The 19,194-nt window shown below is 55.5% G+C and overlaps 6 protein-coding genes across 6 annotated transcripts; 3 read left to right on the top strand and 3 right to left on the bottom strand.

Annotated features, from left to right (window-relative positions):
* Positions 1 to 28: 28 nt before the first annotated feature.
* D7B24_000681 (uncharacterized protein) lies at positions 29 to 1,743 on the top strand (the record flags this gene model as incomplete). The annotated part of the gene is made up of 2 exons (XM_028634933.1): positions 29 to 72; positions 219 to 1,743. 2 exons carry the CDS (start codon positions 29 to 31, stop codon positions 1,741 to 1,743), a joined length of 1,569 nt encoding a protein of 522 aa, XP_028498122.1.
* A 568-nt stretch (positions 1,744 to 2,311) lies between these two features.
* On the top strand, positions 2,312 to 4,081 carry D7B24_000680 (uncharacterized protein; the record flags this gene model as incomplete). Its single annotated transcript, XM_028634932.1, has 1 exon — positions 2,312 to 4,081. The coding sequence occupies one exon, from the start codon at positions 2,312 to 2,314 to the stop codon at positions 4,079 to 4,081; it is 1,770 nt and encodes a 589-aa protein (XP_028498121.1).
* Positions 4,082 to 6,324: 2,243 nt separating this feature from the next.
* Positions 6,325 to 8,117, top strand: D7B24_000679 (uncharacterized protein; the record flags this gene model as incomplete). The annotated part of the gene is made up of 3 exons (XM_028634931.1): positions 6,325 to 6,471; positions 6,525 to 6,659; positions 6,729 to 8,117. The coding sequence occupies 3 exons, from the start codon at positions 6,325 to 6,327 to the stop codon at positions 8,115 to 8,117; spliced, it is 1,671 nt and encodes a 556-aa protein (XP_028498120.1).
* Positions 8,118 to 8,228: 111 nt separating this feature from the next.
* D7B24_000678 (uncharacterized protein) lies at positions 8,229 to 10,224 on the bottom strand (the record flags this gene model as incomplete). Its single annotated transcript, XM_028634930.1, has 2 exons — positions 8,229 to 10,045; positions 10,110 to 10,224. 2 exons carry the CDS (start codon positions 10,222 to 10,224, stop codon positions 8,229 to 8,231), a joined length of 1,932 nt encoding a protein of 643 aa, XP_028498119.1.
* A 1,091-nt stretch (positions 10,225 to 11,315) lies between these two features.
* On the bottom strand, positions 11,316 to 12,380 carry D7B24_000677 (uncharacterized protein; the record flags this gene model as incomplete). The annotated part of the gene is made up of 3 exons (XM_028634929.1): positions 11,316 to 11,572; positions 11,649 to 12,222; positions 12,273 to 12,380. 3 exons carry the CDS (start codon positions 12,378 to 12,380, stop codon positions 11,316 to 11,318), a joined length of 939 nt encoding a protein of 312 aa, XP_028498118.1.
* Positions 12,381 to 16,719: 4,339 nt separating this feature from the next.
* D7B24_000676 (uncharacterized protein) lies at positions 16,720 to 18,138 on the bottom strand (the record flags this gene model as incomplete). The annotated part of the gene is made up of 1 exon (XM_028634928.1): positions 16,720 to 18,138. The coding sequence occupies one exon, from the start codon at positions 18,136 to 18,138 to the stop codon at positions 16,720 to 16,722; it is 1,419 nt and encodes a 472-aa protein (XP_028498117.1).
* Between the last annotated feature and the right edge of the window lie 1,056 nt (positions 18,139 to 19,194).

The raw sequence follows: 19,194 nt of genomic DNA, 5'->3' as shown, positions 1-19,194 counted from the left end.
ATCGGGCCAACCCCACATACACCCGGCCATGGCCCATGGTACCAAGGTCAGAACTGGCTGCCTGACGTGCAAGTTCGTATACCCTTATTTCAGCCCTATGCCACATGGCGGCGCCGACAAACACCGCCCGTCTCCCATCTGATAACAGGGATTGGATGGCATCATCTGATGACCTGATCTGCCTCTGGCCTAAACCGGACTGACAGCCACGCCCGCAGGAAGCGCAAGATCAAATGCGACGAGGCGAAGCCTGCATGCTCCCGATGCACATCGACCGGCCGCCAATGTGCCGGATACGAGATGGAGCACCAGAGGTCTCCCCAGGAGCGTAGTCTCGCCTGGTACCGCCCGCATCAACTGATTGCCCACGATCAGATGGAGGGCCGCGCCTTTCAATACTTTGCCCGTGTTGTCGGTCCCGTTCTGTCCGGACCCCAAGATGCATACTTCTGGACACACCTCGTCATGCAGTTCGGCCACTTTGCCCCCGCCGTACGTCACGCTGTGCTCGCCATCAGCTCGCTGCACGAGGATTTCCAGAACGGCAAACGCATCACGAGTGAGCTGCCAGGGAACCCCTTTGCGCTGAAACACTACAATGCCTCTCTGCGCCATATCCAGGCCGCCCAGGACGAGAGTCTTGTCCTCCTGACCTGCGTTCTCTACCTATGTGTCGCTTTTCTGCTCGGCGACATCGACTCGGTCATCCGCCACTGCAGATATGGCATTGCCATCATCGCAGAGTCGGGATGCTCGGGCTGGGCGCGAGACCACCTGCTGCCCATCTTCCGCCGCCTGCACGCGTCTCCCTTTGCCGCGCGAGCATTCCGCCAGGGGGCCGCCTTGCCGCTCGACTTTGACATGACAAGCGATCTTGCCAATACGCACCCCTTTGTCACGGTCTTGGAGGCCGAGGCATCCCTGTGTGACCTCAAATACCGCACGCGCGAACTTGCCCCGATGGGCCCCAGCTCCAGGCAAGCGCGCCTGAATCCCGATCCAGCTCTACGAGCCCACTGCAAGGTCTCGCTCGACCGGTGGTCCGATCGCATCACGCCCCTGCTTGATTCGCCTGCCTCCAGCCCGGCCGAGCGCTGCCTTCTGTGCCACCTTCGCGCTTCGCACGAGATGCTGAAGATCCTCGTCGACATTGGCGGTGAAGGATCTGAAATGTCGTTTGACAGACACACCGAGTCGTTCCGGACCATAATGGAACTGGCAGAAGAGGCGGCAGCGCTCAAGGTGGCCCCCCCGGTATCGCTCCAGCCGCAACGAGCCTGCTTCACGTTCGAACCCGGCCTGCTGCCCATCCTGTCCTTCACCTCGAGCAGGTGCCGTGACCTGCCAATCCGCCTCAAGGCGCTGACGTTGATGGGGAACGCCGTCGCGGCCAAGGAAGGGCTCTTTGATGTCGGCACCATGTACAGGGTCGGCCGACGCGTCACTGAGATGGAGCACAGCATGTCACTGGAGGACTGCGTACGCGCAGTCGAGGAACGCGATGTCCCCTACCCACCCGAGGCGATGCGAATCTTCGCCGCCGACTTTGACCACAATCTCCAAGTGCTAAAAGGACCAGACGGACGGATGACGTACCGCAGGTCGATCAACATGCTGGTCCGGACGCCGGAAGGCCCTCGAGTCGTAGCATCCGAGTATCTCACCGACGACATGCCCATTCATTGTCCTGGCATCCCTAGCATGCGATCAGCCTTGTTCAACTCTTCCATCGAGGCGGCATAGGCGGCCGATGATGGATACATTGGGTGGACGACAGATTCGTCCGATCCACGAAACGTGTTGACGCAAGTCAGTTTGTCTTTGCACCACAAAGGGGGATCGCGGCCTTTTCACATCTTTGGACCCTTGTAGCAACTGGTCGAGTCAGGCCAGGGGTCAGCACAGCCCCACCAAGACCGAAGGGCTGAGTTCGGGCGCGGTGGGGCTGTTGCGAGCAGCTCCCGGCATGCCGCCCGTCGATGCTTGTTCGCGATCACCCCCACTTCGTCCGGGCCAAGGGGCGGCGCGAGAATGCCATACGCATCAGCTTGAGAGGAACGCCGTGGGGCTGATGGACCTGACCACGCGTATTCGGACGTCAGATGCGCACGTCGACATCGTGAGCCGACTGGCTGGCCTTCCTCTGCCGATAAGTTCGCTACAAGCAGCACGCAGTTTATCTTGGCCTATAAGGCCACTGTTCAATGCTTTTCGTGGCATCCAAAGTCGCCAAAACTTATTTTGTATCTCCAGTTAATACCCAATTCCGTATTTTATCTCATTTTCTTCTGCCTGCAACCTCAATTCATACATGGCCTCTCCAGGGAAATTTGCGTGTGCCCTCTGGGCCCTCGCCTCGACCGTCTCTTGTGCAGCAGCGCAGGCCACCTCCCTTACTGAACTCTGCTCCACCTCGTTCGCTCATTCATCACTACCTGCTGCTGACTTCTTCCCGGGACTCACAATCGATGCGGACTCGGTTGAGACGACACTAGTAAGGAACGCATCCGCTTCGAGCGAGTGGTATCCGACTGCTTCCTTCGACTATTGCAACATTACATTCGCCTATTCGCACGATGGTATGACCGATGGCGATCGCGTCTACGTCACCTACTGGGCTCCGGCTCCGGAAGCGTTCAAGAATCGATACGTGTCCACAGGAGGAGGCGGCCTCGCCATCAACTCCCAGAAGGCTTACATCCCGACGGGCGTTATTGTCGGTGCGCTCTCCGGCATCACTGATGGTGGCTTTGGGTCGTTTGACTCCCAGTGGGATAGTGTCTTTCTTCTCGCCAACAACACGATCAACTGGCAGTCCGTCTACATGTTTGGCTACCAAGCCCACCACGAGCTCGCAACGCTGGGCAAAGAGTTCGCTCGCAACCTCTACGCCGTAAACGACACGGAAAAGATCTTCTCCTACTATCAGGGTTGCTCAGAAGGCGGTCGCGAAGGGTGGAGCCAGCTTCAGCGATTTGGCGACCAGTTTGACGGTGCTGCCATTGGCGCCCCTGCCTTTCGCTATGGACAGCAGCAGGTGAACCATCTCACGCTCAACGTCATGGAAACCGAAGCCGACTACTTCCCGCCGTCGTGTGAGCTCGACAAGATGATCAACTTGACCATCACCGCCTGCGACCCTCTTGACGGCTTGACCGACGGCGTCGTATCCCGTTCTGACCTTTGCAAGCTTCATTTTGATACAATGTCCATGGTAGGCGAGGCTTACTCGTGTGAGGCCACGACTGGAGGCTCGGGTGGAGATTTCGCTGAGCTGGCTCGACGACAAATGCCGTCGCGTGCCACGCCTGCGCAAAGTGGCACTGTCACTGTTGAAGGTGCGGCCTTGATGCAATCTTTCTTTGATGGCCTGCGCGACTCGAAGGGGCGCCTCGTCTACATCAATCCTCAGCCCGGATCCAGCTTCAGCGACGCCGCCACTGCGTTCGACGAAGATACAGAAACGTGGGGTGTCAGCATCTCGGGCCTCGGCGGCGAGTGGGTTGCGCGGTACCTTCAGCTGCAAGACGCCAACACTATCCCGAGCCTCGACAATGTCACATTTGACACGCTCAAGGAGTGGATGATCCTGGGCCAGAACAAGTATGGTGACTCGCTGCAGACGACATACCCAGACCTTGCCGACTTTCAGGCGGCCGGCGGCAAGGTGATCCACGTGCACGGTGAAGCCGATGACTCGATCCCGGCGGGCTCTTCGGTGCACTATTTCGAGTCGGTGCGCAGCGTCATGTTCCCGGACGTCAGCTACGAGGACGGTGTGCAGCAGCTGCAGGACTTTTACAGGCTCTTTCTCGTACCTGGCGGCGCGCATTGTGGGAGCAACTCGGCGCAGCCCAGCGGGGGCTGGCCGCAGACGACGCTGCAGACGGTCATCGAGTGGGTCGAGGGCAAGACGTCGCCCGACACGCTGAGAAACACAGGCACGAATGCTGAACTGTGCCCCTGGCCCCTGCGGCCGATGTGGTCCGGCAATGGCACCGAGGCCGAGTGTGTCAGCGACGCGGCGGCTGTGGCGACATGGCAGTACGACTTTGATGCGTATAGGGTGCCGTTGTACTAGATATTTGATCGAAGCGAATCTTCGTTAGTGATGAATTCACTTGCGACGCGCATGATGCTATCTTACCCTGCTGTGCTGACCACTCTGCTCCCCAACACGCTTGATCGATGTGATGAAGCGCAAGTACTTGAAATCTAGACTCGGGAGATTTTCATTCCGGGTGATTGTGAGGGAGTGGGCGCCGCCGAGGCAGGAATCGCAGCTATCTGGCTGGGAAATTCTGTTTTTCTAGGGCCTGGTTCGGGTTCTTGCTGCTCACCAATTCCACTCAACAACCTCAAACCGACCTTTCTTTGAGTTTCTCCTGGTACGGGGTTCGCGCTGAAAATGAGATGCTTGCTGAACAACATTGAGTAGGGCCGTCATGCGCAGCCTGTTCTCGGGACACGGGAGATCTATCAACCATGAATCAAAGAGCCAAGTGCCTTATCCTTCAAGGCGGAAGGACGTACGTGGTGCATGGCCTTGATGATGCTCCAGCGTTCGGCCTAGGCTTTTGTTTCGGCGTTCTGGGACTAGTGGCACAGCTGTGTTCGTCCTGTGTCGTGATTCGAGGACCAGCGGTTAGCCATGGCATCAAGATGGATTGTGCGGCTTGAACGTTGTGCCTTTTTCAGGACGCACGGCTGGAGTCATGGTTTTGTTTTGTTTTCTCTGCTGCTGCGTCTGGTTATTGGGTCCAGCGAGCGTACATGCCTTGGAGCTAAAGGTCCCCGTACCGAAGGCGGTGATTGTTTCCTGTACAGTGTACCTTTCGTTCTAGCCGTCTTTTCAGCGTTGGAAAAGCATGCCACTCGTTTCTCGGAGAGGGCCTTTCTTCCGAGGCCGACGCGCTTCTTACTGTTCTGCCATTTAGCATCGTTGTGCTCCCTTGTCCAGAGCTGCCAAACGCTTGGAGTCTTTGACTGGTTTGACTACGAATGTGAGTTCCATGTTGGTCGTGAGGTGGCCCTGCGGAGCACCCCACAGGGGGGCCGATCAGGGACTGAGGGCTACGAGAACGTGGATATAAGGACTGCGGAGGGCCCTCCAAGCTGCGGAGAGCCATGGCTCAACCTCATGATTCTGCTCTAGTTCAAGTACCGCCAGTGGCCACGTTCTCGGATGCTTCGCATAGTGGTGGTTGGTGTAAGCACGAGGGTGGAAGCCGGGCTTCCTAATGACTAACAGAGTGTTGGGAGAGAGGAAGGGACACCCAGGCGGCCCCAGTTGTCATGTACTTACCATGGAGGTTGAACGTCAGACACCCAGCGCGGGCATGGCTGAGAAATACAAGCTCATAGCGTTCCATTGCTGTCAATTGAAACCAGTCTGCTCATCCTGTGATTTGCGGTTTCGTTCTCACAATGTCTACCATCAGAGAGGGCTTGTTGAACCATTTATACGTCATGTTTGATTTCCTATTTCAGACCTACCAAACCCGCGAATACATGGAAGATTGCAGAATTGTACCTCTCTCTACAACTATGAGCGCGCGAGGCCGACTGGTTCCCAAGTGACCTGTGCTCAAAACCCCAGAATTGTGACCGGGAGCTGTGTTTTCACTGGCAACGGCTAGGATCGGTCTCAATCTCACATGCGCGTACAGACAACCGGGGACCACAAGGTGCCTCGAAAAAAAAAAACCAGGTTCCCCTCACGCAGACAACGCAACGCCGTCTCGCCTGCACTGCACCGCCAGACCACGCATCTCTTAGCTTTGTTTCCTCTCGAGATCGGCCCTTGCCGCGGTGGCGTCGTATTCCCCCGGAGCGAACCCCACGGCCGAGGAGCCCCATGCCCCCCGTCCCCCCAGCCTTTCCGTGAAGGGGGGAGTCTTGAACTCTGGCAATGCCAAGAGGCACCACGGAACTTGCGACCTTCCACTTCCGGGCTGGCTCCCGCCGATCGCCCGGCTCGGCGCCCAATGGAGGACCACGCGTTGCGTTTATCGCATCGACGGTCACCTACCCGATCCAGGTTGACGGGCTCGGCGAGGATCCGCTGCGTCGATGAGACCCGCAGGTCTTTGCGGGCAGCTGCGGTGCTTGGCGAGTTGGCGGGAGGGGAAAGGAGTGAAATCATGGGCGAGGAGGTGAGACAAACGGCTATCAGTGGGTGGAACGTCGAAGGGTGATCTTGTGGTGCTTGTCATTATATAAAGGTGGTTTTTTACGTCTCTCCCCTGCGGCTTGACTGTGCACGGCGCGTCCAACGTCTTCTTCTCCGACACTTTTAGTTGTATCGTCTTTGAGATTGACAACATGGCTCGCTCAATCGTGCAACTTGGCGCCTCTCTGGGCCTGCTCGTGGCGGCGGCAATGGGCAAGGAGATGGCCGTCGATGAAGCGAGGGCAGCTGAGTTTTACGATTCGGGCGTGGTCCATGAAGAGATCATGAACCATAAAATGGTATGGACATTCAAAATGATCAATAGATATGCACCACGCTGATCAGAGAACAGGAGCTGTGGGCCGCGGAGAGGGAGTCTGGCGTGCGCAACAGCGACCAGTACCCCGAGCTGGGCTACACGCCGTGTGTTGACGGCTGGATTGAAGCGATTCCCGGGGACCGCAACAACACCTTCAGGTGCTTCAATGTTTGTTAGGCCCAATTTCGGCGACTCTCGGCCATAGCCTGAGCCTCTCTGACTGACCTTTCCCCCTAGTTTGATCTCACTCACTTCCTCAGTCACGGTGCCCTTGGCTCTTCTGGTGCCGGCTCTGGCTCCTGGGGATGGGTGTCCGATGACGGCCGTGAATTTGTCGCCATCGGCCAGGAGGACGGCACTACCTTCGTGGAGATTACGAGCGAGGGCAAAATGGTGAAATTGGCGCACCTCCCCCAGGTCTCTGCCATCTCTGACTGGCGAGAGCTCCGTGGATACAAGAACTACATGGTCATCGGGTCCGAGGCTGTCGCGCACGGCATCCAGATCTTTGACATGACGAGACTTCTCGACATTGATGTTGAAGCGACGGGCCCCGTGCAATACGATGCCATCAGTGACCTCGCTGGATACACCAATGATCTCCCCATTGGTCGCAGCCACAACGTTGTGGTCAACGAGGAGCTCGACTACATTGTCGCGGTTGGAGCGCAGCCGCGCAACGACTCGTGTCTTGCTGGCCTCATCTTCTTTGACATTTCCGAGGGAGTCGAGAACCCCAAGCGACTGGGCTGCGCTGCCGGCGACGGCTACGTTCACGATGCGCACTGCCTCGTCTATCGCGGTCCCGACAAGAGGTATGATGGCAAGGACATCTGTTACGGGTACAACGAGGACTCTTTGACAATCTATGATGTCTCGGACAAGTTCACAACCAACATCATTTCGCGTACCTCATACGAAGGTGTCAATTACACGCACCAGGGATGGGTCACCGATGTCAACAACCAAGAGTTCCTGCTGATGAACGATGAGCGTGACGAGCGCTATCGGGCAGGGCCAGCCTCGGACCAGTTCCCCGTCGTCTACATCTGGGATATTCGCGACCTCGCCAACCCAAAGCAGACAGGCATCTACAAATACAAGACCAAGGCCATCGATCACAATCTCTACATCCGCGACGGCATTGCTTTCCAGTCGATGTACGGCTCGGGGTACAGCCTCCTCGATGTGTCCTCGGTCGGCCCATCGGATCCTACCGGCTCCGGCATCTGTGAGGCCGCCTGGATCGACATTTACCCCGAGGATGACAACCTACCCGGCGGCGGCATTGTCGAGTTTGTCGGTTCTTGGTCGTCGTACGGCTGGTTCCCCTCCGGACATCACTTCATCAACACGATCGAACGCGGCGCCTTTGTTGTCAAGCCGACGAGCCTCAAGTGCCCGCCGCCGCCCGTCTGCAACGCCGACAACTGCTTGCGTGCCTTGCGTAGTAACAGCGTCGAGGGCCGCCTCGAGGAGAGCCAAGAGTTCTGCGCCGGGTACACTGCCAACCTGATCAAGGAGGTATCGGTGCTCCCCGCCTACGCTCAGAAGGCCTGTACCGGGGATGCCGTGTCTCGAGTGAGCAGTGCTTGCTCTTGCCTGCCAACCCCTAGCGGCGTCTAGGGGCACATGATGGCCATCGTGAGGTAGAATAGATTACGATTAGCTAGCTGTGGTATCTTGAAGTATTGCATTCTTGATCATCTTTTCCCCTCCAAAGCACATTTGACCACGTCAAGGCGCAGCAGGGCTCTCGGAACCCTTGACATGCCTCTCCCGAAAGCCGGCGAGCCAGTGGTCGCTTTCGGCAATGGTCCAGTCAAAGGGGTCCGCCGAACCATAGACGATACGTCTCGACTCTTCGCGGAACATCTCATCCGTCGGTATGATACCCATGCGCATCTGATGCCGCGCGAATCGGCCGAGGTGCACTGCCAATGTGTCGTGAAAGGTGGCCGGCAGCGCCTCGCCGGAAGACTGCTCCATCCCCGCCGCCGTCGGGTAGGCGTCTTCGGCGCCGCCGCCCATGTCGGCCGTCTGCGCGCCCTCACCAGCCCAGCTCTCGGAACCGGCCATTCTGTTCTGGTTCTTGATAATCTCGTGCACCTGCGACAGGTGGTCCTTGGTGCCGGGATCGGTCGACGAGAAGGGCACGGGGGCGCGCGACTCGAGGCCGATGAGGTAGGGTGGCAAGTCGTTGACGACGCGGGCGGCAATCTCGGGGTCAAACCCGTGCTCGCCAACCCAGTCCTGCATCAGGGCGCCGGCCTTGAAGTGACGGGCCAGGTGCTCGACGCGTTCGGGCCACGAGGCCGTGCGGGCGTCGCAGAAGCCGCAGCGCGCCGCGACGGCGGGGGCCTCGACCTTCCAGCCGTCGATGAGCGGCGTCGTCTCGAGCTTGTGCGCGAGCCGCAGGTGCTGGATGAGATGGTCCTTGCGCGTGAAGACGTGCGGCGCGCCGTGGGCGGCGCAGCTGTCGTGGTTGTGCGCCGCGAGGTGGCTCGGGTCCGGGTCGAGCATGTTGCAGTAGGCGCAGTGCGAGCGGCCCGTCGCCGGCGAGACGACGACGCCGCCGTGCGGGCAGCAGACCCACGACTCGAGGGACAGGTGAAGCGACTTTTCGTGCCGCGCCCAATCGTACTTGCTCTTGAACGTGTCGCAGCAGAAGGTGCACTGGAAAGGCCGCCGGTCCTTGGGTGCCTTGCCCGGGAGGTTCGGGCTGCGGTCGCGCTTCGGTCGGCCGATGCGGTTGCCGCGGGATCCGGAGGACCGCCGCAAGGTGCTCGGGAGGTTGGATGAGCGCGCCGATGTGACGGACCGCGACGAGTGGCTCGTTCGGCTGCCGAAACTGCTCTGCGACGTGGGCCGGCTGCCACGCGGTCGACTGCTGCTGTTGTAATTTGCTGCCGCCGCCATGCCTGGAGCATCGCGTTGCTGCTGGCGGAGAGCGCCTGCGATGGCCATGAGAGACGCGGCCTCGTTCTCTGGCGGCGACTCCTGCCATCGTTGCATGGGGTCGAGGGCGTTGTCCGTCATAGCCGCCGGTGTCGTCGGGATCGTGAGGGGCGTTGACGACGTAGTCGCCGGCTCGCCGCTGTTTCGGAGATATCGACTTCTTCGCCGTGGCAAGGTGGGCTGCCGATGGGAAGCCATGAGAGGCCGCGGGCTGCCGAGGCTGGAGGGATGGCTGAATCGGAGGGAATCGTTACTTCGTGTACCCTGAGGCATGCGTGGCCTCGGCTCAGGAGGGGTGCTGCTGTTGTTGATGTCGTTGCTGCTGTTGTCGAGCCAGGTATGAGGCATCTCTGGCGTTGCACTTTGGCTGTGAAAAGAGGTCATGGGTTCGTCCGGCGGAAGGGCATCAAAGGATAGATCCAGGTTGTCAAAGGTAAGGGGTTCCCCTGAGTAGGACCCAGGGTACGAGTGAGAGGGGTTCACATCGAAAGGATGCATCGCCAACAGGCTGCCTTGGAGTTCCTCTGTGGTGCCCATCATGCCCATTTCAGAAGGGAGTCCGAGTTGTGCTAGGTCCAGATCAGAGAAGTTCATGACTGTATTTGCGTCGTCAGCATCGTAGTTCGATTCGTATTATCAAGCGTTGAAGGTGAGATTTACCGTCGCCCTGCATGTCATCTGGAATGCCTTGCGCCTCGCTCACTTGGTGCTGTTGCGGCGGAGACTGCTGCTGCTCACTGGACCGCCGACGAGCGTCGGTACCATTGTGCCACATACTGCGCAAGCAAAGCAGCTGCCTTGAGAACAATAGAGTTTCGGCAATTGACAGCGGAACCCTGGCTGACAGTCAATGATAATCCAGAGACAAACACATGGGAAAGCTGAAGGAGGAAAAGGCGGTAGCTCGTGAGGAGAGTGTGTGTGACTGGTGAGTCTTCCCAATCGTGACAAAGTTCTATGCCGCTGACAGAGGGCTTCCATCAAACCCCTCCATAAATCGGAGGGGTCTCGACCAGGTAGATTCACGTAAGACGCCTCTAGCGACCTATGAGGTTTGGCGCCATGCGCATTAGGGGCTTCGGCATCAGCCGGTAGCGGGCCCCCTCCAACTCACTCATGATGCCGAGTCAGCAGGTTTTCCGTTTTCAGGCGTCTCGAGAGACAGCGGCGAAGAACACCATGTGCGGTCAACTCGACGCGCTACCTAGCATGAAGAAGATAGGTCAAGAGGGCAATGGTGAAGCTTCCTGATTAAACTGCGTGGCCTGGGGAAATAGATACAGAATGGGTGTTGTGGGATGATAATGATGATCCACCTGATGATGCACGTGGGGAATCCAAAAAAGCCCCTGGCTGTCTGTACTGTGTCTTCGGCAAAACACCAAACTCAGCCGACAACGTCTGCTGTTCAATGGCACATCGCGAGATGAAGAGAAAGGGAAGTGAATTGGTCAGTCGAAGCTAGCGCCCAGAGGCTTCATTCACAGAGAGGAGCGCGCCGAGTGCCTACTTTATATTTCAAGACGTCCCAAGACCTCACTGAGATCCGGACGACACTTTGCTGTGAGCCGGGGCCGGTGAGAGGCCTATGCCCTGCAACCCCGCAGCGCCTTTCGGACGCACGCCCTACGCCCTGCGCCTTGGCGCCGGATGTAACCTGGCCAGATTTTGGTGTACCAGAACAACGATGGAAGGGACAGAGCAGACATCACATAACGCTACGTGAAATGGTCCATTGCACGTGGCGAGCGGCAAGACTCGACCCAAATAGGGAAGAAAAGATAGTATTGTTGACTTCGAACGCTCTAGATGTTCGTTGCCGATTGATCAAGTCAACTGGGTCGGAGAGGATTCTCCACCAACCATTTACGCACCGTTGTTCCACTGAATCTCGAGAATCTCCTTGACAGTCGTGGTCTTGATCTCTGGGAACAAGTCGTTGAGAGATTTCTTCGGCTGGAAGTTGAATACCCCCTCTTCAAACCAACGTCCGAATGTGGAGAACAGACCTTGCAGAGCCTCCTTGGGGAAGAACGGGTAGGCGTACTGGTGGCTTGGGAGTTCTGTGATCTTGCCAGACTTCAAGGTTTCGATCGAGTCGTAAGACACCTCGATAGGTTTCCCTGCGCGGAAGAACGGATTAGCCACGGCGCACCCAGAATTTGAACAGCCCCGAGGGCAAGAACATTCACCACATACCTCTGACCTGCTCCGCCGTCTTGACAAACTCATTCCATGTCACTTTGTCTCCGATGATGTAGGACTCGGGCTCCCACTTATCGAGTGTCAACAGCTTGGCCGTGAACTTGGCCACATCGCGTGTGTACGTGAAGACGACCGGTGTGTTCCCGCTGCCCGGAATCGCAGCTCTGTTGGAGGCAAGGTCAAGGACGAGCGTGATGGGCTGAAGGTACGACTTGACATGCGGGAAACCCCAGTAATCCAGGAAGAAGCCGTTAGCAACAACGGTCCACTCAAGCTGTGTTTTGTCGAGCGCTTCGAAAAATGCGAGCTTGCTTGCGGCAATGGGGAACCAAGAATGCTCCGAGGTGTACTTGATGCCCCAAACGCTCGGAATGTAACGTGTGGTTGTGCTAGACTTTTGCGCCGCTTGAATGAGAGCAAGTTCCTGCTCTAGGGGAGCTTGTGAAGATAGTGCGGAGACGACGGTGAGAACGTTATTATCCTGGAGCTGCTTCGCCAGCTCGTCGGCATTCGAGTAGTCGGCCACAATAATTCGAGCACCGAGAGTCTTCTCAAGCTCCGAGTCGGCCTGATACATTGTTAAAGAAGTGTCAGAAAGGCGGAAAGAGCACTAAAAACCTTTCGGCTTAGGATAATGACGTTGAATTTAGCATCAGCAGTGATCTCCTCAACGATGGCGCGACCAATACCGCCAGTACCGCCGGCAACAGCTACGACTGACGACATGATTGTTGCTTATCTGTGAAAAGAAGCTTGGTACCTGCAGTCTGCAGTGAAGAGAGAAGGCGGGCTGGAACGAAACAGGTTTGTAAATCAATATTGACGTTTAGGTTTGATCGCACGAAGTGTGCTCCTTTTATAAACTTTCAGTATCCGAATCCGAGCTTTGTAACCAACATCAACCCCGACAGCCTGTCACAAGCACCTCCGACATTCCGTGGCGCATAACATGTTTGTCAGTTACAGCTCGGCTATACTTAGAGATCTCCGCGTTGAACGTCACAGACCCCGCACCGCACGTCAGCTACATTGTGTCAGCTACCGCATGTCGGGGCCGTGGATGTAAAATACCCCCGATCATCCTCAACTCCGCAGTAGACACTCGGCGCCATAAAGCTTCCCTTACGGCTCGGAACGCATGGTGTAATATACGGCTTTATGCCAAAATGCTTCAGCTCATGATGCAAAGACGGCCGCCAGTTTCATCATCGGGCAGTTCGTATGCTAAGGTATCGCTTGACTACACCACACCTCCGCAGCAACTCCGCAACCCCAACGCTTAGCATCAGAGTCGCGATGCTGCGGAAGCATTGGTCACACTCATGGCATGCTTTCTGCAACAAGACCTTCAATGGATTGAATGACCTACTTAAGGATCACGCGTGACGTTCATAATGTACGCAAGTGGCAGAGTTCATGAAGTGATGAGGGAAAGTCTCCTCAGATCAATACCAGTGACCAAGTTAAAACGCGCCCGAAACACCCCCGAAGAACCGCAATCGCGCGCCACTTCTCCAGGGCAAGCAAGGCTCTAGTGACCAGAGCTGTTTTCTGACGTATGATCCATGATGCATCGCTAAAGCTTGAAAAACATGCTTTTTCCAGCACAAAGTAGCAGAGAATGCGGCAGAAGACCCAAGCAGTTAACTTGTGGCTGCTGAGGCGAACCCCGCTCCCACTGTTGGCGTTGTTTTCACGGAGCCCAAAGCTTAAAGATCCCATACGGTATACAATGAATTGATGATCGACGAAGTTGCATAAATGGCGCTTGAAATCTCGAGGCCACTGGAAATTGAAGCCGTTTCCCAAGGGCTGTAAAGGTTTGTCGTACCTCGACGTTACTCGTAAACTTTGTCGCTGTAGCTGGCAAGGAATAGCCCGCAACGATAAAGGGTAATCTGGCTTTGGCAGACTTGAAGGGAACATGTAGACCGACAATATTTCTGCTTGAGTTCAGGACAGACGAGAGACAAATAAGCTGCGTCATGAGATCGATGCCGAGGATTGTGTCAATCAGTGTATTGCCTGGATCTGAAATTTTGGTCCCGGAAGCCGTTATACGAAAATCAATTTAGAGGCTGGCCAGGACAAATTTGGTGTCGGGTTGTCTGTATAGTAAATTCCCATCAGCCAAGCCACGAGACAAGCACCTACTGCTTAGGCATCGATATCGAATCTTTGAAATCCTTCAACCAATTCTCATTATCTGCTGGTGTTTGATTCCACGGATCATCGCTTCATGGCCATCGGTTAGCTGTCACGTTATAACCCACTGGATGTTGGAAGATCTTTTACCAATCATAGAGGATCCATCGCGCCTGATTCTGAATCTCGAGATCTGTCGGCACATGCCTGTTAGGATTGCGCGGGGATATGGCACTCGAGATGAAGCGAGTGAGTTCCCTGATCAGGCGTCTGTAGTAGCTGTCGTCGACAAAGCCCGACGACCTCATCAATGGTGCTGCATCGCTACTTGGACCTGGCACAGTTTCCGCAAGCGTTGATGGGATACCGGTGTCAACGTCCAGACGATCGACGCACCCTTTTGCCCGAGTTTTAGAGGCTACATCGGAAGATAGTGGGCTTGTCTGTAACGCTTCATGCTCAGGGTAGGCGGGCGGTAGGCCTGCTCGCTCACGAAAAGTGATAAGCCAGCTCGTAGAACTGTAAGTCAAATTCACCAGCAGGTTCGCTAGCATTTCGGAAGGACTCGAAGAACATGTGGCCAATGACCATATGATGTTGCAAGCCTGTTGCTGGAGCAATTCGTTCGTGACATCTGCACCTTGTGTTGTCATACTCTTCACATACTCTTGCAACGCCCCCTCCATATGACAGCTCCCAAATATGTTCTCTTGCCCATGCGTGCGTAGATCCGTAAAGCGTGAACCGCTCCTAATGGGACGCGATTTGGCTTGTCTAGTGATATGCTCGGAAGACATGAGGAGGTCGCGAACCCACGAGGAAGCGGGAGAAATGGTATCGCGAGACAGAATTTCAGAGGCAAGAATGATGCAGCACAGTTCGTACTGAAGCTCTTGATTCGAAGGTAGCGTGTGATGGACATTGATGTGGCTTGAGCAGAAGTACTCAGTCTCCAGTTGTAAAAGCTCAAACGCCGTTGAGGGGCCGTCAGAGATCGTCTGCAAAGCCACGAATGGGCAGGGCGAATTTCGTTCATAATCTATGATGTCTGCACAGGAGTCAGAGAAAATCCCAAATCTGTTTGGGGCAGGCATCCGTATACTCACATGGTGCGATGGAGTTCTCCACCATCTCCAGCACACGAGGTTCGAAGCCCCAGTCTCCCTCCCAGTCAGCCATTGTCATGCCATTTTTGAAGTGTTCTGCCAGATGATCCACTCGGTCTGTCCAAGTGCTCAAGGCGAGGCTACAGAAGCCACACCGCGACCGGACCTCCATCACCTCAGTCTTCCAAGATTCCATTAGTAGTGGTTCTAATTGAACCTGGTGAATCAATCTTAGATGCTGGCGTAGGTGGTCCTTTCGATAGAATGTACGTTCCTCCGGGGTTCGGATATGACAAGCTTCGTAATTGTGGCTCTGCAAATGGGCGTCCATGTTGAAGCCCTCAACCACGCCACAGTAAACACAAGCTGGCTCAAAATGGGCGTTTCGGAAAATAGGTCCATCTGGGGAGCATTCCCAGCGCTCTAGCGATAGATGAAGTGACTTTTCATGACGCTGCCAATTGTGCTTCGTTTTAAAGGTCTGGGTGCAAAAGGTACACTGGAATGGGTTCGAACTTTGTGAGAGAACGTCGTAAAGGCTAGTCGTCGTTGCCTGTTGCTTCCTGTTCTGGCTCTGGGTTGGAATTTTGCCCCTTTTCCGCCTTCTGCGTTTTTCGGTTCTGTGTCGTGATTCCAGCGATCGGAGGGATACTCCCGACGTGTGCGAGTATGCAGAAGAGAGGGACGCAGAGTCCGACGTCGCCACGCTGCTCGCTGACGACCCATTACATACAATTCTTGGAGAGGCGCCTTGCGTGACAAGGAAGTCCTCTTGATCATGGACTACCAGAGAGCTTGCAACAGCCCTCGCGATAGCGCTCATCTCAGCCGGTTCCTGGTCTGGGGGCGAGTTGGTCCATCTTTGAAAAGGATCCATCTCATCGCCAATCACGGCACCATGAGTTGAACGACCTGGTGATGGGGTGAATGGTATTGGGCTTGAAGATCTGTCCCGAGCTGCAGGTTTACGTATGTTGATGTTCTTTGATCGTCGGCGGGCGTTGGCAAACCATGTCATGATCTGCTGTTTGCTGAGGTTGGTCTGCCTCTGGAACGCTTCGACCTCTTCAACTCGCGGGTATGGATTGTCCGAATGGGTTGACAGCCATGTCTTGAGTATTTTGATCGAAGCTGGCGAGAACCGCACGGCTGGCTGGACGATTGACGTCGCCTGGTGCTGTCTCTTGACAAGATGCTGTGTTGTGTCGTTGATGCCTGTTGTGTGGTGGGCATCGTCGCGCGCGGCGTCTTGAGAATATTCAAAATGGGAATTGTCGAGACTGACTTGGAAATCGGTGGCATGTACACCCAAAGGCTTTGTATTGACGAGGAAATCGTCAACCAACCCAGGATTCCAATCTGCCCCAAACGCGAGGTCGAGGAAGTTGTCGTCCAGGCCCTCGACCTGCCACGAATCGAGACTGTTCGGAAGTTCTTCCATCGCATTGGACAAAGAAAACGTAAACGTCTTTATCACTCTAAAGCTTGACGTAAGTTCTTGTGCTTCACCAGAGCGTTGTTGAATGTTGGTCATTGAGCGACAAGAGTGATCCATGGTAGGCATCGTATCTGGCTGGGTCAAGCTAAAGGGCGCGACGGCCCACTTTAATCATGTCAACCTCCCTCTTCTGACGTTGTGTCGAACGGGCCTGGCCGAAAGCGGGCGCTAGTGATTCCGAAGATAGTTCGCCTAGATACCGTAGGCATCGTAATAAGTAAGGTCCGTCCGTCGTAGTCAAAATAATGAATGGTTCTCATTCTATACTTCATTACCCACCAGTTGCTGCAGATAAGCCAGTCTTATCTACATCTCATCATAGCGCAAGCTGTTTGCTCCAGAGTCTCTTATACATGGTATCGGTTCTCAGAAGCTCCTCGTGTGTCCCTTGCTCAACCAGCAGTCCTTTATCCATCACTAGGATTTGGTCAGCTCCGACAATTGTCGACAGTCGGTGGGCAATAACAAATGTAGTTCGTTTGCGATCAGACTTGAAGGTTTCCAAGGCGCTTTGAATCATCGATTCTGTGTTTGTATCCACTGCACTAGTCGCCTCGTCGAGGACAAGGATCTGGGGATCTCGGAGAATAATGCGGGCAATAGCCAGACGCTGCGTCTCGCCACCAGAAAGCTTCATTCCTTGCTCACCTACCTTGGTGCCATATCCGTCCGGAAAGCCAATGATGCTCTCATGAATTGCAGCTGCTCGGCAGGCGGAATAAATATCCTCGTCGGTTGCAGAGAGCCTTGCGTACCGCAAATTGTCCATGATAGTACCATTGAAGAGCATGGGACTTTGTGGCACAACCCCCAAGGTATTCCTTAACGAATCGAGAGTGATGTCTCGTATGTCATGACCATCGATGGTGATCCGGCCCCCTGTGACATCGTAGAAACGAAACAGTAACTTGGCGACTGATGATTTTCCAGCGCCTGTCGCGCCCACGATGGCGACGGTCTGGCCCGGGAGTGCAGAGAAGCTGACACCTTTAACGATGTCTCTGACGGAGTCGTAGGAGAAGCGTACGCTCTCAAAGTTGACATTTCCTTCGACATGCCCAATTGGGTATGCGTCCTCAGAGTCGACGATTGTCGGCTTGGCCTGCATGAGGTACAGCAGGCGTTCAGCATCAATCAAATCAGCCATCATCCAACGGTAGTTTTGCGAAAGAAACTTCAGCGGCCAAATGAGATAGCCCCAATACTCGATCAAGAAGACAAAGTCGCCTGTCTTGGCACGACCATGCGAGACTGCGTAAAAAACGATGCAAGACAGCGTGAAAAGGGTGAAGGGCTCCAGTAGCTCGACAAGGCCTTCTGTGCATATGTTGCGCAAACTCCATGTCCAGGTCGCCTTGAGCTTGGCTTCCAATGCTTGTCCGAATCGCATGCGCTCGTAGTCGAACATGTTGAAATGCGATACCGTCGTCCAACCCTGCACAGCTTGATGCATGACCTTGGCTTGCTCGCGGTCTGCCTTGGCGGATTGACGACGTGGCTCAACGTTCCACCTCGACGATGTAATTTCGAGGCCAAGGAACGAGGCAAAGGCGAACACCATAGGTACCGCAGCGTAGATGCCGAATTTCCAGTACAGCACCCCGATAGCCATTGTGAGATCTACCACCGTGGGCAGGATTTCGTTGACCGCAGTTTCCATAATGTTCATCAGGGCTCCTCCCTGCTCTAGGGCCTTCATGACCTCGGCCGCGTCCCTTTCAGAGTGAAAATCCATTGAAAGGTTCATGACATGAGAGAAAGCAGCATCTGTAACACGGCGTTCCGAAAACTGCTTGATTGGGACCTTAACAAGTTCTTGAATCAAACCGAGGCCTGATTTTTCATTCAAGATGCTGAGTATGAGCCAGATCAACAATTCGCGGTAAGGCGGCTCGCGATCCAAAAGCTTGTCTGCGATGACGCCCAGTTGGTGTGGAATGGCGATATTGAGGACACGCTGACCCGCCAGCGTCAAGAGCGAGACGAGTATGCAGGTCTGGACCCTAGGTTCGTTACTCGGTATGAGGTAGGGCGCAAAGATGGTAAAATCTTTCAGATAGCCTCGCCAGCCGCCAACCTGACGAAGTCGCTCAGCCCGCCTCTTCTTAATCTCGTGTTCCGACTCAGACTCGGAACCGGAACAAGAATCAGATTCGGAATCATGGTCGGTATTGTACTTCAAGTCGTTCTCAGTGTCGTGTAAACTTGGGTGGCCGCCCGTCTCGCAATCCGGAGGCAAGCTTCTGGAGGCATTATGGGCACCGTAATCGTTTGCTGCTCGCCTACTACCAAGAAGTGGCTCAGTCTGCGGGCTCGATTCGAAGGAATCCATCCCCTGGTTAATGAGAGAAGTACGGACGTGGAGATAGCCCTGCGGTTGGGCGTCGGAGGCAGGCCACGACAGGCTCGCCGCTTGGGTCAATGCAAATATCGAGGTGGATCAAGAAGCGCAATCTCAATATTCATGCGATCGCAAACAAGAGCGTTCGCGACTTATACCGACTGCAGTCTTCACGTTAGGGGGCCGGAGACGGCTGCCTAATGCGAAGAAGAAAAAAGGAAATGCATGGAGGTGACGCGGCTTGGCTAGGCCTGAGTCACCGGCCGCCGGCCGGCCCCGGAAGTAGGCGCAAGTTGGTGCCTGCGGAATTCTTATTTGGCCTGGTGAGGCGGAATTGGCTATGGTCAGCTCAACCTTCTAGAAGCTGGACTATAACAAGACAGTCCAAATCAGCATCGGGATGCCCGATATTTGCAGCATGTGATTCCTTATTCCACGTGCCGGATCCTC

Source organism: Verticillium nonalfalfae (assembly GCF_003724135.2).
Source record: "Verticillium nonalfalfae strain VnAa140/NRRL 66861 chromosome Unknown scaffold_11, whole genome shotgun sequence".
In the NCBI taxonomy this organism is placed as follows: Eukaryota; Fungi; Ascomycota; class Sordariomycetes; order Glomerellales; family Plectosphaerellaceae; genus Verticillium; species Verticillium nonalfalfae.
Note: the sequence above shows the minus strand (reverse complement) of the source record. Positions and strands in the feature narration are given on the sequence as shown.